The sequence below is a fragment of the Carassius auratus genome, chromosome 4 (genome assembly GCF_003368295.1).
Source record: "Carassius auratus strain Wakin chromosome 4, ASM336829v1, whole genome shotgun sequence".
Lineage (NCBI taxonomy): Eukaryota > Metazoa > Chordata > Actinopteri > Cypriniformes > Cyprinidae > Carassius > Carassius auratus.
Window position 1 is genome coordinate 9,027,363 of NC_039246.1, and position 18,787 is coordinate 9,046,149.

Consider the following 18,787-nt stretch of genomic DNA (forward strand, 5'->3'; position numbering starts at 1 on the left):
TTTTACAAATATGAGCTTTGGCGTGGATTTAAGCGTATGTATATTCTAAGATTAAATCTGTGCATACAGACACTTTATAAATGAGGCCCCTAATGTTTTAAAGCTGGACCCTGACAATTGTGTTTTCTGAGTATATTCTGGTGTGTCCATTAAGTAATAATGCAATCATGGCAATTACACAAATGGCTGTGTACTGTTATCTTTCATTTGCACAAGACAGTTTCTGCCCCAGAGCTCGGTCGGCGTGATAGAACAAAGATGTAGTATTCTTGTAGCATGCTCATACCAGTATATTAGATATTGTTTAGAAATGTATACAAATATTCTTTCTGAAAGGAATTATTTTTTATTTCATTTAACTTTGCCAGATTTCTTCGAATTGTTATGTTGTGAAAGTGCATTTCTATGGATTGTTTGGTGATTGGTTTGTACTATGGGCTTGTGATCTTGAATAACTTTATACACAGTTTGCATATATTGTGTAATGGCCTCTAAAAATTGTAAAACTGTTTTGGTTAGCACTCAACTTGCTAAGATAACTTCTTGTTCTTGCTATTAATGAACTGCTTCTCGGTGATTCTTTGTCATTCTTGCACAGGACTAAAATGATCGCTATACATGTAGTCATGATGTGTACAGTTTGTGATAACTTTTGTAAGAAAAAAAAACAAAAATGCACTAAATATTTGAAATACGATTTTACTGGATGTTTCAAATGTATTTTAACTAAATAAATTCTGAATTGTCGAACTGTATTTTACAATTACTCCGTTTTTCGTAGCTCAAAGTTTAAACTTAAAAAAAATCATGACAGATTTCACATAAAATGATGTTGTACACATACAGTAGATAGTATTATAGTTTTATGAGTATTTTTATAAGTTGACTTTTATAAGTTTTTTTTTTTTTTGGTTATCATTTTAACAGTTATATATATTTTTTTCACTTAAATTGCATAATATTCTAATTACTCAAATATTCTATTACAGAATATCCTATTATATCCCTTACTATAGAATAAATGTTAACTCAAAATGACACGGACACTTTGAAACATTTTTAATTTGCCAATTTCAGAAGAAGCAACTATGGGTAAAGTAGAAAACGGTACGGTAAAAATGATACTGTATCTTCTGAGAGATGATGGACGTCTTTCAGAGAGCAGGAACTGAGTGAGAAAGCTCTGTATGCTGCACTGTACCAATTTTTCAGACAATTTACTTAATGGCATCACACTGTTCAGATGTAATAAGGCTTTCTCTGATATTTAATACATAATGACACAGACAGAGAGGGAAAGACAGCAAGAGCACCAGAAAGAAATACCTCAAGCTTATTAAGAAGAGCAAGAAATTTAAGTGTCTCATATTTTATAATATTTAAGTGAAAAATGCTTTTACAATATGTTGAAAAGGCCCTATTTGGTCTCTTATTTTGCTGAAATCAATATAAAAAAAAAATCAAAATGTAATCGCTGAAAAGAAGCAGCTGTGAACTATTCATGTTCAGATAACGTGTTTGACCCACATCAATACTGCATTTAACAAGAGACCAGAGCCAAACGGCTTAAAGAGAAAATAGAGGTACCAGTGACATGATGCAAGTATTGAAGAATAAAAACCAAGCTTAACACAAAAGGAGATGTGGTTGAATGAGGCAGAGCTTTCTATCTTACCTCTGAGCCTCGGACTGCTAAAAGGTGCCTCATCAAAAGCCTGGCACACCTAAAAAAATCTTGATCGTGCTGACAGGCAACTGCTATTTCCTTCATCTCTGCGGATATCAAAGAGTCGTCTGCCTCAAAGGCTTGCAATCTCCTCAGTCTGCTGGGGAGGGATATGGCAGGAAACCAGTTGGTACTAATGTTGAGCTTACATCTTGTTATCATGAGCCATGAACTGCCAAAGGCCTAGATTCCAGAGGCAAGTTCGTTTAACACATTTAAGCCGTTTTTCAGCCCGATAAGTGGAACAGGACTGAGTCAGCCAGTCATCGTCGCAAAATAAACCCTGATACAGTGAGCAAGAGAGGATTTGTATAATCCCCAATGGGTTTGTTATGTGAAAAACACTTCAATGTTTTTAAACAATTTTCACTCAGAAATGTTACAAATTATTACAAAGAACTGGCAAGAAATACTTTTGAAGTAGGAAGATGGAAATTTGATTTTCTTGTATAAAATACTCCAATGGCCTTTTTTATTATTAGTTTATTATACAAGAAAAAAATAGCATGCCATTTACTGTCAGTCAAATATGTGGTTTAGCATTATTATACAAAAATACTTAAATACATAATGCCATGATTGAGAAGAGAACATTTTGTACTTCAAGAAAAGTGGAAAAGTGGAAGAATTTTCAAGAAAAATAAAATGTGAAGTAATTTTCCATATTGATTTTTCAGATGTTTAACATGTGATTTTTTTTTTTTTTTTTTTTAAGGTTTAAAGGATATATCTGTGAACATAGCAAATCCTGGTAGAATATTACCTTTTAAATATTTCTATGTATTATTACAATGTAATAACATGATAATACAATGTTTTGCTGTAATGTACAGCATTATTAGTTCCTATATGCATTACTATCACTTTGACCTCTGTACTGTAAAAATATAAAATAATGCAAGCTCTTAGCTCCAGGAATATCAAGTCACATCCTAAGCTACACTACAAATATTGGTTGTCATTCTTCTTCTATAACACAATGCAGGTTTGGAAAGGTAGACACAATATGTCTGATAGACCTCTCCAGACTGAAAATAGCACATCACTGCTCAATAAAACCAACAATGTATGAAATACAAGCAAGTCTCCGTCAATTATTCTAACAGCAATCAGGAATAAAGCATTAGAGAAAGCATTTCAAGCTACCGTCCTTCCAACGCCCCACTGGCTTCCATTATACAGGAATGATTGGACATCTGAGTGGTCAAAGCCTGCATGCTGTTTGCATGTTATGAAATCTACAGTGCATTTAGTCTCCTTAGATAGAGGCTGCAGGGCCAGCGTGTGTGAATGTGTTCACCTTGTCAGTTTAATTGTTGAACTGTCACTCACAACAAGGCAACAAGGGTCCATGTATTTCCCATCGGGCTGACGTCTGACATGTTCTCCATTCTAGCCATTTCTGTTGACTAATGCAAGACGTGATGAAAGCCTCATGATTGTGAACAACTTGTGCTTTTCTGATGTCTGAGAAACTAGCAGAAAGTTGAGCTGACCTGAAGCTGTACAATCTTCGACTGCAATTTCTGTTGCTCTCAAATGGTTTGGGTTTCTCATTCTTGCCATGTAAACACCAATTTGCATTTATCCTTGTTACTTACACATCTAAACTTGTAGCCTCTTTCTATAAACATTCACAGCTAATTTTTAAGTGAATTAATCCTCGCACATGGATTTTAGCTCTGCTGTAAACCAATCCTGTCCTATATCTGTCGCTCTGCCCATTTTTGATTTTGCATTAGCACTATCCTGATCAGTGTGAGCCAGAGGTTATTCTGTGATATATGAGTGTTGTCATGTTGAGGGGATGTAGTGGACAGGGCGCTCATCTCTCCATTATGAGGGTCATCACAGTCACCCTGCAATGCTTCACAGACATTGTGGTTCATGGCTTGATCAAGCAGCTGCCAAGATGATCTGAATGCTGAAACCCAACTAAAAATTGTGGATTGAATAATAAGCATGAGGATAGGTAGCAATGATTTACTTCTAACAGCTCTGGTTAACATGTGAACACAATGCTTCCATATGGATCTGACTCATAAACACTGCACGTCTCCTTCTGTAATCATCAGCTAGAAGCTGTCATGTCATTTGAAGGTTTAATTATTAGAGGGCATCACACTTCTGCTGCTTATATTTCACACATTCTGGATGAGTACCCACAGTCAATGTGCCCTATCTGACTGCGTTTCCTGCACTGACATACGTGAAAAGAAAATGAAGTTCTATACTTCAGTTACTATCTAGAAACGTCAATCTAAATGTGCAAAAATATGCTCAAATAAGCATGAAATGGCTGCATAATGACAAAAAGCATGTTAAAAATGCACAACAAAATATATATATATAATTTTTCAATATGCATGTCTATTCGGTACACACACATTCTTCTAAAAGCATATTAAAGCATTTTTGTTAAATTAAAATTTAGCTTAGTATAATTTTTCAATATACGTTTTACAAAATATACATTTGACTGCTTAAGAGAATCTCTATCATTCATCTTACTGAGCATTATGCAGTTTGTTGTAAATAACTTAATCCATTACTGTCTTTATTTCTTAAAAGGCTGGTGAGAGCCCTCTCCCATACAAAGCACAGCGCCGACTTTCCAAGCTACTGACAGAGGTGCCGGCGGTGGATGTGTATTGATATGAGGAACCAGAAATAGACATCTTGCCCCTTGGATCAGAGAACAGAAATCATCTTTCATTAGAGCTCTGTTGCCTGATATCCTTTGACACACTCACACACACACACAAACATACACACACACACACATACACACACACACACACACACACACACACACGCGCGCGCGCAGACACACACACACACACACACAGATGTTTATTTTTGTGAAAAGTGGGAACATCCCATAGGCATAATGGTTTTTATACTGTACAAACTGTATATTCTATCACCCTTCACCAACCCTACACTTAACCCTAACCCTTAAATTATGTTCTAATAAAGCAGATACATTTTTCAAGACACTTCCTATTTATTTAGCATGTGTCCTATCCAGTGATGCTTGAAACTCTCTAGGATTAGTGACAGCATCCACTTCTTGTGTTATGACAGCATTCCTATTATTTAAAGATCTCCAGCTCTAACTCCCTGGAATTATACCTTTGGGTTTGACTCACAATCACTTCATACTCGTAGCACTTAACCTGTGTTTTAATCCAAGCTCCATACATCGCATTCGTTCATTCAGCGTGGTGTTGGATTTAAGCATGATTGTCTATTCCTGTTACAGAGCCTAATTTAAGGATGTTATATCGTAAATCGCCAGCGAGAACAGAGAAACGTGACAGTGAATTTTTATGTTGACATTCATTACAATGATCAATGGGGAGCAAGCCATTATGGTTACTTTCTATCTATTATTATACAGACTTGTGTCTTTCTCCTGCTTTCTGCACACACTGTACAGCTCTCATTAGCTCATAAATGACCTATACACATAAAACACCAAATGGCCATATTTCCTTATACATTTTGACCTCATCCATTTTTAAAGGAACCTTTACTATACTGATTAATGGTGGGCAGGAATTCTAGATAGACAGAATAATAGAACAGACAATGACACACACAGATGGACAGATGGATGAAACAAACAAATGATGGAGGGAGGGAGCGAGGGAGGGAGCGAGGGAGGGACAGAAATAATGACAGAGCAAATGAACAAATCAATAAATAAACTAACTAAGGATAGATGGGTGAATAAATTACTAATGGATCTAATATAAATATATAGACAGACAGACAGAAAGAAAGAACAAAAGACAGAAAGAAAGACAGGTGGATTGAGAAAAAATTGATAGACACAGGGAAAAAAAAGACAGACAAATTGATGGATAGACGGACACAAATAGAATGTTTTGTGTAAATTGTCCAGCGGCACTCAGCTACTAAGTTCTGTCCATAAGAGATGTTATTTCTATGAATGAGTGTCCAGACGCCCACTCCACACATCATGAGTCATTGACTGAAACTTGTTGTTCTCAGAGTCAGTGGGTGCCGCCAACTGTGCACTGTTAGATCACTGAACTGTGAGACATAACCCGTTGACTCTTACAGACGTGTACACCAAAACACACGCTAATATCAATGCTGCAGCTGAAGAGGTAAATTAAAATATCATTTGTTCATGATTAATCTTAAGACTTTGCAGTTTTTCCCTCCTTCTTTGAAAAATAAACAATGACACAAAAGTTCACCCCCCCATATATATATATATATATATATATATATATATATATATATATATATATATATATATATATATATATATATATATATATATATATATATATATATATATTATATAAAACACTAAATTACATCATTGTTGTACATCCTTAATTCTCAGCCATTGGTGCATTGATTTACATTACAGATCAATCAGAACTTTCCATTCTCTTCAAATTCTTAAATGTATCTTTAGTCTCATCTAAACTAAGAAAAAGCAGGTGATTCTGGGGCTTGAAACTGTATTTAGCAAATATCTGCAATATGCACTAAAGTGAGACTGCTCACCATCTGGCTCATAATTATTGGCTATTTAACAGCAGGCAAAACATCTGTGGTCAGAGTCTGATGTCCATTACAGGAAGCCAAGGCTCTGCTGTTGGCTTGAGCATTGAAAGGCTTGAAATATGAGAATAAGGATCATCGAGGGGGCGGTAGATTGATGCCCGCATGGTCGGGCTAAAGCTGCTTGATACCGTCGGCTAGGCACAGGTCCCATCTCAATTTGGTGAGCAGTGGAGATAAGCCTGCCAGTGCTGTGTGCTAAACCGATCTATCCATCCTGGTGTCAATAGAGTGATAGGAAGCTGGAGGGTTACAGGAATATCTTGCTTAAATAGTAAAATTTGGTATGGTAGCGAGGTGCAACAAACCCTCCTTCAATATAAGACGGCACAAGAATTACAGCTGCCTCCATATAGAATAGTTCACTCAAAAATGATAATTTGCTGGAAATGTATTCACCCTCAGGCCATCCAAAAAGTTTGTTTCTTCATTGAACAGCTTTCTTTCTATCTATCTATCTATCTATCTATCTATCTATCTATCTATCTATCTATCTATCTATCTATCTATCTATCTATCTATCTATCTATCTATCTATCTATCTATCTATCTATCTATCTATCTATCTATCTAATAACTGGCTGGGAAGTTTTCAGAGAATGTTTGAGCTGCAGTAAAGATAGTTTTGGGGGTTGCTTATTGTGGACTTGGCCTCCTGCAGTCTCTATGGAAACCCCCGTCTGCTTCTGCAGTCTCTGTAAGAATTTAATCGGTATACCTGCGTTCCCACGGTGACCAGACAGCAGATAAAGCTGGTGTCAGTCACAGCTGTTCTTTGAGAACGCATCTTTTATTGCCGGAGAACATTTGTGATTTAATTGCTTGTGAGTAACACTTCGCATTACAACACCATCCAGCTGAACTGCAATGAATAGACCAGTGATTAATATGAGCACAATATCTGTACTGAAGAGCAAAGAGGTGAATTTTTCTCATCTCTGGGCCATTGGTTACAGCAGAGCAGTATGACCTAGCAAGGCCCTAATTTGATGATCAATAGCAACTGAATGAATACATACTGATGAAAGCCAAAATGTAAATTAAGAACTGGATAATTTAGCTGTTGTTGTTTTTACTTATATTTTAAGAAAAAGGATGGATATGAGACAGACAGAGATAGAGACATCACACATATTTAAGTAGTCTAGATCTCCTCAATCACACGTTTCCACCTTGTGATCAAAATGTGAACTGCAGTTGAAAGTGTGCATCATGCAACCTCGTCTAACCTCAGTTTGTTCCTGCTGGTCCCCTTGGTCACTTTCAAGCATGACATACTGATAAATTGTATATTCATTAAGATAAATATGGTACAAGATTTAGGTTTTGGGGTTTAACCATATCCATTACCACAATATTATTTAAATGACACAAAACAATAATACAACATTCAAAGTGTGATAAATTGCATTTTAGAGAGAGGCCGCTGGTTTAGGCTGCTTGAACAACTTGAAACCGGCATCACAGCAAAGCATCAGATTTTCAATTAAAAAATTTTCGACTACTTCATAAATCCAGTCCCTGAGCAGACATTGACTGTTTTAATTACACTGAAAAAAAAAAGTTTTACAGATGTTACATATAAATTCCCAGGATTATAGTTTGAGAATACAAATCTATTTACAATGCTGAGACTCTTCAATCACATAGTCAGTCAATAAGCAAACAGTTCTCTAACCTGTAAGATCCATATTATTCATATCTGGAGGACTTGTCAGACAATAGCTACTTAAGCTGAAAGGGGAAAAAGAAGAAGAAGAAAGTCAATTATAAACACTGCATTCACCACTCCAGTCCTAATAAATAAATAAACAAACCATCCAACAAAAATCTTAAGATAAAGGCCTTTTCCTCATTGTGTACCGAGTCCAAAAAAAGGCAACACACTAGCAGACTTTTCAATTTATGATGGGATTACTAATGACAAAACTAATAATGGCTATCAGAACAGGAATAATGTTACTTGATTAACGTTACCAACATATTATCAACTCTTAAAATGTGCTTAGATAGGTCATAGCTTACATTTTCCTTTAATAAGGATTATAAATTGAAGGTAATGGGAATAATCTTTTTAATATTCCTGAAATAAGGTTTTATTTATTTTATTTGCTGGAGTCTACAAACTCAGCTCATAAACAATCAATTAAGTCACAAATGAGCGCATGGGCGCCAATCAAATGCCCATAAGGATTTAAAGGGACCGCAAACATTTTGATCAAAACAAAACAATCGCTAATATTTGTGACCCTGGACAACAAAACCAGTCTTAAGTAGCACGGGTTAATTTGTATGATTAGAAAAAAAAAAAAAAAAAGAAAAAAAAAAAAAAGATGGGTCAAAATAATTAATTTTTCTTTTATACTAAAATCAATAGGAGATTAAGTACAGATCATTTTCCATGAAGATATCTTGTAAATTTCCTACCGTAAATATATTAAAACTTAGTAATATGCATTGCTAAGGACTTCATTTTGACAGCATTAAAGATTCTTTTCATTTTATTTAATTTTTTACCCAGAATTCAGATTTTCAAATAGCCTAGTTGTATCTCGGCTAAATATTTTTCGATCCTAACAAACCATACATCAATGAAAAGCTCATGTATTCAACTTTCAGATGACGTACCAATCTCAGTTTCAGAAAATGTATCCTTATGACTGGGTTTGTGGTCCAGGGTCACATTTGACCATTTGTTTTGAAGTATATTAAACATTGGCCCCATTTATATTACTGCATGTTATTTACTAATTCAGCCTCAAGGTTTTTTTTTTTTTTTTTTATCAAATGAAATTTAAAAATAAAACTGCAAGAATTATTTACAATAAAGAAATGAAGATAAATCTGTAAATTTTGCAATATCTTCTGAATTTAGTCTACATATGCACCAGATGGTGACTACTTTAGCTGAAATTGCATGTGACGTAAAAAATTATTTGTTTTAGATGGAACATAAAATATGTCTGATTGAAACACCATGACACTCACCCCTTACAGCTCTCACATTTTGTTCACAAACAATGTTATCATAATTCTTCAGTGTTTTTTTTTTTTTTAGTACAGCAGATGCATATTATGCAAATATGTGTCATGCCAAAACAAACTTTAAAAAACTAGGTTGTAAAAATAACCTTCTCTCATGGTTGAGGCGTCATCATAGGTCTCAATCATACAATATGTCCAAAAATACAACATCACTCTCGCTAAACTAGGACTAAGTTATATTTTCTGTCCTATTTCATATTTATTTTATAATGATTGTTTTAGTATGGAAAATTCTCACAATTCAGTCTATCGGTGTTGACATTCTTCTGGAGCCTGCTGGTCCATTTTGTCCATAAATGAAAACCAATAAATTATTGACTTCTAAACAAACATAGTGGTGGATTTTGATGTGAGAGGACAACAAGGGATAGACTCTCATTCTGAAGGCACCCATTCACTGCAAAGGATCCAATGGCGGGGAAGTGAAGTAACGCTAAGTTCATCAAATCATTTCCAATGAAGAAACAAATGCATTTACATCTTGGATAGCCTGATAGTGTGTATTTTTATTTTGGGTGAACTTTTACTTTACTAAGACAGTTCAGAAATGCTGAGTAGGATATCTTGTTGAAACCTCCCCCACAGACAAACACCTGTGTGCTCTCCTATGACCCTGACTGCAGCTTGCACAAACACAGCGATGTGGTTTTCACTGTTGAATTCTGTGGTTAAAAGCAGGAAGCCTAACAGGATTAACATATCTTTAACTCTAACAGTCAAAAAAGACATGTAGAATCATTAGACTTGTCAGCACAGTAATAAAAAAAAAAAAACAGATAAAGACAAATACCTTCAGCTATAAATTCATAATTTTGGCTATTTACAACAACAGTATAAAATGTTTTCATATTAATTATAAAGGTGATTACTTCGACAGACTCACCCCTCTGAGTGAAGAGACTGTCTGTTAGTGGATCTGTGCTGAATCTCCTCATAAACGGCCTCAGTCTTCATCCTGTGTCTCCTCTTAGAGAGAGCTGTGAGTGTAGACAGACAAACCTGCTGTCAGTTCACAACACATGACTGATCACACACTGAATAAGACACAACATGACAGTCTCTGGATCTCTCTTACCTCTCCTCATCACTCTGTTCTGCTGAATCAGTATAAGCAGTGGCACTAAGAGCAGTAAGAGCACAACTCCCAGAACAATCACAAGCACTGGGGGGACGGAGAGAGTTTGTGGAGGAGAGACTGATGTTGAGCGCACTGGAGGAGAAACTGGAGGAGAAGCTGATGTTGCTGTGGCAGGAGAAGTGGACACTGACAAATCCGGCAAATCTGTCAAACACATTCAAAATTATGATTGATAAAACTGCCTAAAATTAATTATATTTGTTTGTGTTTTCCTGTGACCTGCACTTTGTTGGAGCAGTCAGTGTTGTTTTTTCGGAGAGAGAGGACAGTCCCACAACCCAGCTGCCTGCAGACCACCTGAGGAGCAACCCTTGCCTCCACTCAGCCTGAGACTAACATCATCTAAAATATACACAGCATACATCAAGAGACTCATCAGTTATCATGTAACAGACAATTTACAATTATATGGTGAAGAAAAACCAATTAATAATTTTATATTAATCTTACTATTAAAACTTGAACACTGTCTTTGGTAAGAAGATGCTGAGTATGTTAGATGACTCTTTGAAGACTCGTGATTTTCTTTCATTTAGAACATGTGAAATTAAAACTTTTAACTCAATTTCAAATTGGCAAATAAACATTTATGAAAACAAAATAAATAAATAAAAACGAATGAATGTATTATTTTTATTTACTAGAAAAAAATACAAAAAAATGAATAAAATCATTATTAATCATTAAATGAATTCTTACCAGAGCAAGTGATATTGGCCATCTCAGTATCGTAACAGTTGTTCTGGCTTATTATAATACTGGAATTCCAGATAAATGAGCTATCAAAAAGAATTGTGTAAAACTCAGTAGCCCTATGGAATTATGACATTAGAACAAATCATATGAATATGATAAGTATGAACAGTATTTGCATAACACTAAATTGAAAAATACACTTATAATTATTTTTTTTTTATTTTTATTTAATTGTATTTATTCATCTTGGGTTTCATCAAAAACATCTTAATTTGTAAAGAATTTTCATCAAAAACATCGAGTAAATGACAGAATTTTTATTTTTGGGTGAACTGCCATCCCGTAACCAGGGTTGGGGGTAACACATTACAAGTAATGCCAGTTATGTAATCAGATTACTTTTTTTCAGGTAACTTGTAAAGTAACGCATTACTTAATTTACATTAAAATATCAGAGTTTCTTTTCAAAAAAGTGATGCCAGTTACTTTGTTTTCCCATTCATTGACTGGCAAGTCTCCTGTCCCCATATTGGGAGAAATCGGAAGTACAGAGGTGTTGTGTGCTCTGTGTGTTCATGATGTAGTTCTAGACTAAATGTAAATGTGCATTAATTCATCCCACTCACCAGAAAATTAAATAAATACAATAAAATAAACAAATAAAAAGATTTAGTATTCATCAAAATGAATTAAAACAGTGAAATGCAAGCTCAGCATATGTAAACTTCCAATAATTAAATGTTAAATAACACAAATGTATCTAATCCCATTTTATTAACTAATGTCTTTGTTGCTGATCTTTGATGATCCAGTTCAACCAAACTAACAAGCAACGACGACTTAAATTAACAGTAGTGCTTCATGTGTTTTTTTTTTTTTTTACTGGCCTGTCAAACACACACATTACAATAAACTCTTAAGTTACAATGAATATTATTATGCATACGTATGTACATTTAATGAAGATAGCATCAGCAACAGCATCAGCAACATCAAATATGTGATAAACGCATTCATAATTACATTATTATTATTATTATTATTATTATTATTATTATACTATATTGAGAAGACTATATTTGATGACAACAACAAATATATTATAATATAATTATATATAATAAGAAGCCCATGATTATTATTTTTTTTATGTTTTTTTTTTTTTTGGCTTCTACAGCCTATAATTACTTTGAATATTATTATGCAGATATAATACATTTATTATTATTCACAACAAGTACAAGTACATTTACAGATTAATTTCAGTGATAGGAAAAGATGTGGTTTTGTGAGAGCTGAGAATGAACTACAGACCAGAGCATAATAATAATAATATCTACATGCGCATTAATGCACACACACACACACACACACACACACACACACACACACACACACACACACACACACACACATATATATATGGTTATACATTCAAAAGGCAATGTGAGGAAAAAGTGCTGTTAAATGTTAAAGACTGGACTGATAGAAATTGACAAAAAAAAAAACTGAATTCATACAATTACAGTACATACAAAAAAATTAAGTGTTAGGATTTTTTTTTCTTTTTAATTGCTAAGTATACAGGATAAACATTTTAAAATGGGATTACAAAATCAGTACAATTTGTAAAACCTCTGGAAATAGAAATTTCATTTAATTTTGAAAAGGCCAGAAAGATAAACTTAAATAAAGTTTGTAGCTAAAGTTAATTGATTTAGTTCATAATATACAAAATGTAATGAACAATTGAATTGCAGCTAACACATACGGTTCAAAAGACCACAAACACTTCCAAAGTATTTGAGGCAGTGGGTGCTTTCAGTTATTCAGTCGCTTCATGTTTTCTTTGCAGCAACACCACATCATCATAGTCTGTTATTAGAAAACAAAAGCAAATTAATGCATCGATATATGCTTTTAAAAAAGTATTACAATTAACTCATCAATTTTGTCAGTGAAGTTAAATGAGCAACTGTGACCACAACAATTCAATACATAAAGCAATTCTGTTTCAAAAACAAAACAAAAAAAACAAAACAAAAAACAAAACAATAAAAATTTCAATTTAAAGGGTTATTTCACCCAATAATCAAAATTATGTCATTAATAACTCACCCTTATGTCGTTCCAAAGCCGTGAGAGCTCCATTCACCTTCGGAACACAGTTTAAGATATTTTAGATTTACTCCAAGAGCTCTCAGTCCCTCCACTGAAGCTGTGTGTACGGTCTACTGTCCATGTCCAGAAAGGTAAGAAAAACATCTTCAAAATAGTCCATGTGACATCAGAGTGTCAGTTAGAATTTTCTGAAGCATTGAAAATCAATTTTGGTCCAAAAATAGCAAAAACTACGACTTTATTCAGCATTGTCTTCTCTTCCGGGTCTATTGTGAGATTTCGAAACACTGCAGTGTAGTGATATCCAGTTCCAGAATGAATCACTCGATGTAACTGGATCTTCTTGAACCAGTTCACTAAATCGAACTGAATCGTTTTAAACGGTTTGCGTCTCCAATACGCATTAATCCACAAATGACTTAAGCTGTTAACTTTTTTAATGTGGCTGACACTCCCTCTGAGTTCAAACAAACCAATATCCCGGAGTAATTCATTTACTCAAACAGTACACTGACTGAACTGCTGTGAAGAGAGAACTGAAGATGAACACAGAGCCGAGCCAGATAATGAACGAAAGATTGACTCGTTCACAGACTAAATCTAATATATCTTAAACTGTGTTCCGAAGATAAACGGAGGTCTCACTGGTTTGGAACAACATAAGGGTGAGTTATTAATGACACAATTTTGATTACTGGGTGAACTAACACTTTAAGGTTAAATAAGTGACAATAATGTACCAAACATATCACTCACATATTCCCTGACATTCTTCAGATTATCATACTTCACCCCTAACACCCTCTGTAAATATAAATGTGTCTATTATTAAATAAACAAGTTTATATACTGTATATGTATGCAACTATAATTTGAAGAAAAACGAAAGAAAAAACATAGCATGTTTGTATGAACTAGGATGAAATTTGACACCCCCTACCTGCTTTATCATTGTAAAACTGTGGTACAATAAAGACATCATCATAGTTTTCTGGTAATTCATCTACAGCAAAACAATGACAAATGCAATGCATTCATTAAATGTACAAAAACATTAAAATGAATATAAATCAAATGTTAAAACTTGTAGAAATAATTATAAAGAATAATATTAACCTGTACCATGATAATGTCTCAATCCAACAGTAATTATATCATCATAATCTTCAGGTGTGACTTGTTGCTCTTCTAAATTAGCTAATGGAAAAGACAGTAAAACAGAGGCCCAGTATTTATTTAAAGTATTTATTCATTTAAAGGGTCATATGACACGATTTCATGTTTTCCTTTCTTTTTGGAGTGTAACAAGCTCTTGGTGCACAAAAAAGATCTACAATGTTGCAAAGACCAAAGTCTCAAAACCAAAGGGATATTCTTTATCACAGTTAAGGCTCTGCCACGCCCCCCTAAAACAGCTCATTCAAACTCGCCCACATCACTACGTCACTGTGTGGAAATATTTGCGTAATGCTTCCCAAATGTTCACACAAAGAAAGAAGGCATGGTTTCAGCAACCACAGTTAGTGTTGAAGCAGCCATGTCAGGGAGATGCTCTGTGTATCTAGGAGAAAGCACTTTATTTGGCCTTCTGAAAGTATATGCATTTAGGAATCTTTAAGATTACTTACAACAGAACATCAACGCATTTTATGGATGACCGTTTCGTGAACCCAGGAGAGGAAGTAATTTTGATTTTGCTAAGACAATCTGCCTTTTCTGAATCAGTAACTGTGAGAATGTTTTGTCTTTAGTTTAAGTATTTGCTATTGACTGTTCAAATGTGTTTTGCCCGTTGTGTGTATGTTTGTGTGTGTGCGCGCAAGCATGCGCATGGATATGTGTGTGTGTGTGTGTGAGAGAGAGAGAGAGAGAGAGAGAGAATAGGACAAGATCACATACAGTGGAGTTAGCTGTCTTAACTGTCCGTGGCTTGTGTTCTGCAAACACATACGAGCTTCATCACTGTGTCTGTAAAGTGACTCTGTTGCCCTTTCGGGCTTGAACTGATGGTAAAACTAAGGACATAACTAAGCTCGCGAATATGAAAAGGGGTCATTACATTTCCAATGATTGATTAAGGTCTTGTTGGCCAATCAGACCAGACTCTACTTGTCGGAAGGAGGGGCTTTATAGAAAATTACACGTTTGAGAGAGGCGGGGCATAGAGAAAAAAAAAGTGCTTTTTGAACATTTAAGCATGTCAACATATTCTGTCACACCAAATACTCAAAATAGTTATATTTTAAAAAGCAAAAAGCTTAAAACAACACAGATGAACAAAATACAAAATAAATCCTTATATGTTCTGAATGGTTTATATAACTATAAGATAACTTGTTAATTTAATTCTTTTAGCAATTTAATATACATTAATTTATGTATATAGCAAATAACATCATATTTCAGTCCACTAACCTGAAAGAAGCTCAACAGCATCTTCATACCCAGAATGCTGTTCTGTAGAAAGGACACTTCCTGTTATGGAGATTAGAACAATTTTCACATTAGACACATTTAAATTCACAAATCAGCTAAAACCTCCACTTTTAAATTACAATTTTAAATAATACACAAAAAAGTCCCACAAATGAATCAATGTGATTTACTCTACTCACCCCTCTGAAAGAAATTATGACCCAGTTGGCCTCAACACATCACACACTATGACACTTACTCACCCCTCTGAGTGAAAAGATCATGTCTGTTTATGGGTCTCCGCTGAAGCTCCTCATAAACTGCCTCAGTCTTCATCTTGTGCCTCCTCTTAGAGAGAGCTGTGAGTGTAGACAGACAAACCTGCTGTCAGTTCACAACACATGACTGATCACACACTGAATAAGACACAATATGACAGTCTCTGGATCTCTCCTACCTCTCCTCATCACTCTGTTCTGCTGAATCAGTATAAGCAGTGGCACTAAGAGCAGTAAGAGCACAACTCCCAGAACAATCACAAGCACTGGGGGGACGGAGAGAGTTTGTGGAGGAGAGACTGATGTTGAGCGCACTGGAGGAGAAACTGGAGGAGAAGCTGATGTTGTTGTGGCAGGAGTAGAGGACACTGATTCATCTGTAAAATCTGTGGAAAGAGAAAGACATTAATACTCACGTAAATTAGTGATTTATATAAACTAATATTATTAGCACTAAAATTTTCAAATATTTCTCAGTGATTGATGTGACCTGCACAAGTGAGTCCAGCGTGCTCTTTGTGGGAGCAGTCAGTGTGGTTTTTCAGGGAGAGAGGACAGTCCCACAGGTGAATCTCATTCCCTCTGCACTCGACTCTGTTCATCCACACAACACCTTCACCAGCACCAAAGACTGAATTCCCATCAGCCCTCAGTGCTGCTCCACAACCCAGCTGCCTGCAGACCACCTGAGCATCGCTGATGTCCCACTGATCATCACAGACTGAGCCCCACACAGCGTTATGATACACCTCCAGCCTCCCAGAGCACCGGCCCTTACCTCCACTCAGTCTGACAGCTAGGCGTTCTAAATTATTTAGACAAGACAGCACATTCATCACCAGCAGATTATTGTTAGAATAGCAGCAACACTGGATGAGATCAAATGCCCAAAAAACACAATTACATTAATACAGTACATTAGGGGTGGACCAACGTCTGTGCTGGAAAGCCACAGTCCTACAGAGTTTAGCTCCAAGCCTCCGACCCTGATGAAACACACCTGAACCTACTAATAAAGGTTTAAGGGTTACTAAAAAGCTAAAGGCAGGTGAGTTTATTTGTTTTGTTTTTTTTCAGCTAAATTCTGCAGGACTGTTGCACTTAACATTGACCATTGACATACAGCATGAGTGCTAAGATATTCTATGTCATCAAATTAACTTACCTGAACTCTGTCTCTGGTGGGGAAATGTGGACCAAGTCAGATAGCTTTGAGGGGACACATGACTTTTCTGTTCTGGAATTAACATAACATAACGATATGACATGATATGATATGATATGATATGATATGATATAATATAATATAATATAATATAATATAATATAATATAATATAATATAATATAATATAATATAATATAGTTGAAAACTTTAATCTGACTGGCTGATGATGCGTTCTAAGGTGGGCACTTATTTTCAGGGAAATGCATGGTGAACGTAGCCCTGAAGAATAGGCCTATAATTGTTTTTTTTTTTAGATGGCTGATGTTTTCATTTTTTTATGGCACAAATTGAGCACAAACAAAAGGATTTAAACTCCATGTAAATTATAGAAAGAAAGAAACAGAAAAATAAAGATGTCACTGCTGCAAGGTTTCTGTAATGGCACAAACCAGCACAAATCGAGCACAAATGAACGGCACTGGTTCATTTGGAGAGTATGAAAAATCTGGAGAGATTTGGACAGCAGGGAGTGGAGAGTAACATCATTGCCCCAAATTCTGTTTGTTACTTCTAAAAAGGGAAAACATATTTTATGTTTTTATTTCAATGGCACACACCAGCACAAATCGAGCACAAAAAAATTACAATGGTTTTGTGCGAATTAGATGAAAACAATTGTTTATTTTTAAGGAAATAAAATCTATAAAGCATTTGTATCTAACACAAACAAGCAGAGAGCAAGCGAACTGTGCTGATTTGGAACGATTTGGGCAACATGGGGTCACATGGTCAAAAAAACAATGTTTAATATCTCAAACACCAAACCAATTAGCACAAACGGATTGCATAGCATAGTTTGGTGATTATTTCTTTTCTTTTCTTTTCTTTTCTTTTCTATGCCAACTTCACGGAGGTTAAAGTAGTGCACAAAGAAAAAGAAAAAAAAATCACAAAGAAAAATTTCAAACAAAATTAAAAAAGAAAAAGTGCACTTTCAATTCCTAGATCCCCCTTCCTCAAATCTTACCCTGCAGGTCCAATGCACTGCAGAGTTTAGCTCCAAACCTGATTAAAATCACCTGTCTGCCATTTTTGAACGATCCCAAAGACATTGGGTGCATCCGAAAACTTAGGCAGGTGACTTGCTGCCTCGCTGTCTTATCAGGCAACGACTTTGCAGGCAGCGTTTTTGCATGAAGGCACCTCACGAAACTGATTTCAGAAAGGGCTTCTGAGGCAGTGTAATGGTTTAATGATCTACAGCAAAACATAGAGAGCTTTGGTGATAACTAAGTGAATATTTCATTACTGCAATATTGATTTGCAATATTTCTAGAAATGACATCAAAAGTGGAAAACGTTGATCAGAAACATACATTTACACACAAACTGACCACCGACCGCAACTTTCAGACGCCATCTTTCTTTTGTTTGCTTAACTCTCACAGAATGTAATGCACAGGATTGTGGGATATCAAAGGCAGCGAAGGATACATCTATGCTGCCTTAAAAAAATCGGCCAGATGAAGGCATCTCAGGAGACAGGAAGTGAAGCTAACATTGAATTTGGACATGCCTTGATGCCTCACGACC

At 35.3% G+C, this 18,787-nt stretch overlaps 1 protein-coding gene across 1 annotated transcript in view; it reads right to left on the reverse strand.

The window, feature by feature from the left end:
• Positions 1 to 14,105: 14,105 nt before the first annotated feature.
• The window catches only part of LOC113068511 (deleted in malignant brain tumors 1 protein-like), a 67,136-nt gene continuing 62,454 nt past the window's right edge, over positions 14,106 to 18,787 (reverse strand). The window contains exons 45-52 of the mRNA XM_026241240.1: positions 17,193 to 17,264; positions 16,518 to 16,832; positions 16,207 to 16,413; positions 16,013 to 16,108; positions 15,750 to 15,809; positions 14,457 to 14,531; positions 14,275 to 14,337; positions 14,106 to 14,138 (exon numbers count right to left, since the gene is read on the reverse strand). Of these exons, the coding sequence (XP_026097025.1) occupies positions 14,116 to 14,138; positions 14,275 to 14,337; positions 14,457 to 14,531; positions 15,750 to 15,809; positions 16,013 to 16,108; positions 16,207 to 16,413; positions 16,518 to 16,832; positions 17,193 to 17,264 (911 nt within the window). The 3' untranslated portion in view covers positions 14,106 to 14,115. The remainder of the gene's footprint in view (positions 14,139 to 14,274; positions 14,338 to 14,456; positions 14,532 to 15,749; positions 15,810 to 16,012; positions 16,109 to 16,206; positions 16,414 to 16,517; positions 16,833 to 17,192; positions 17,265 to 18,787) is intronic.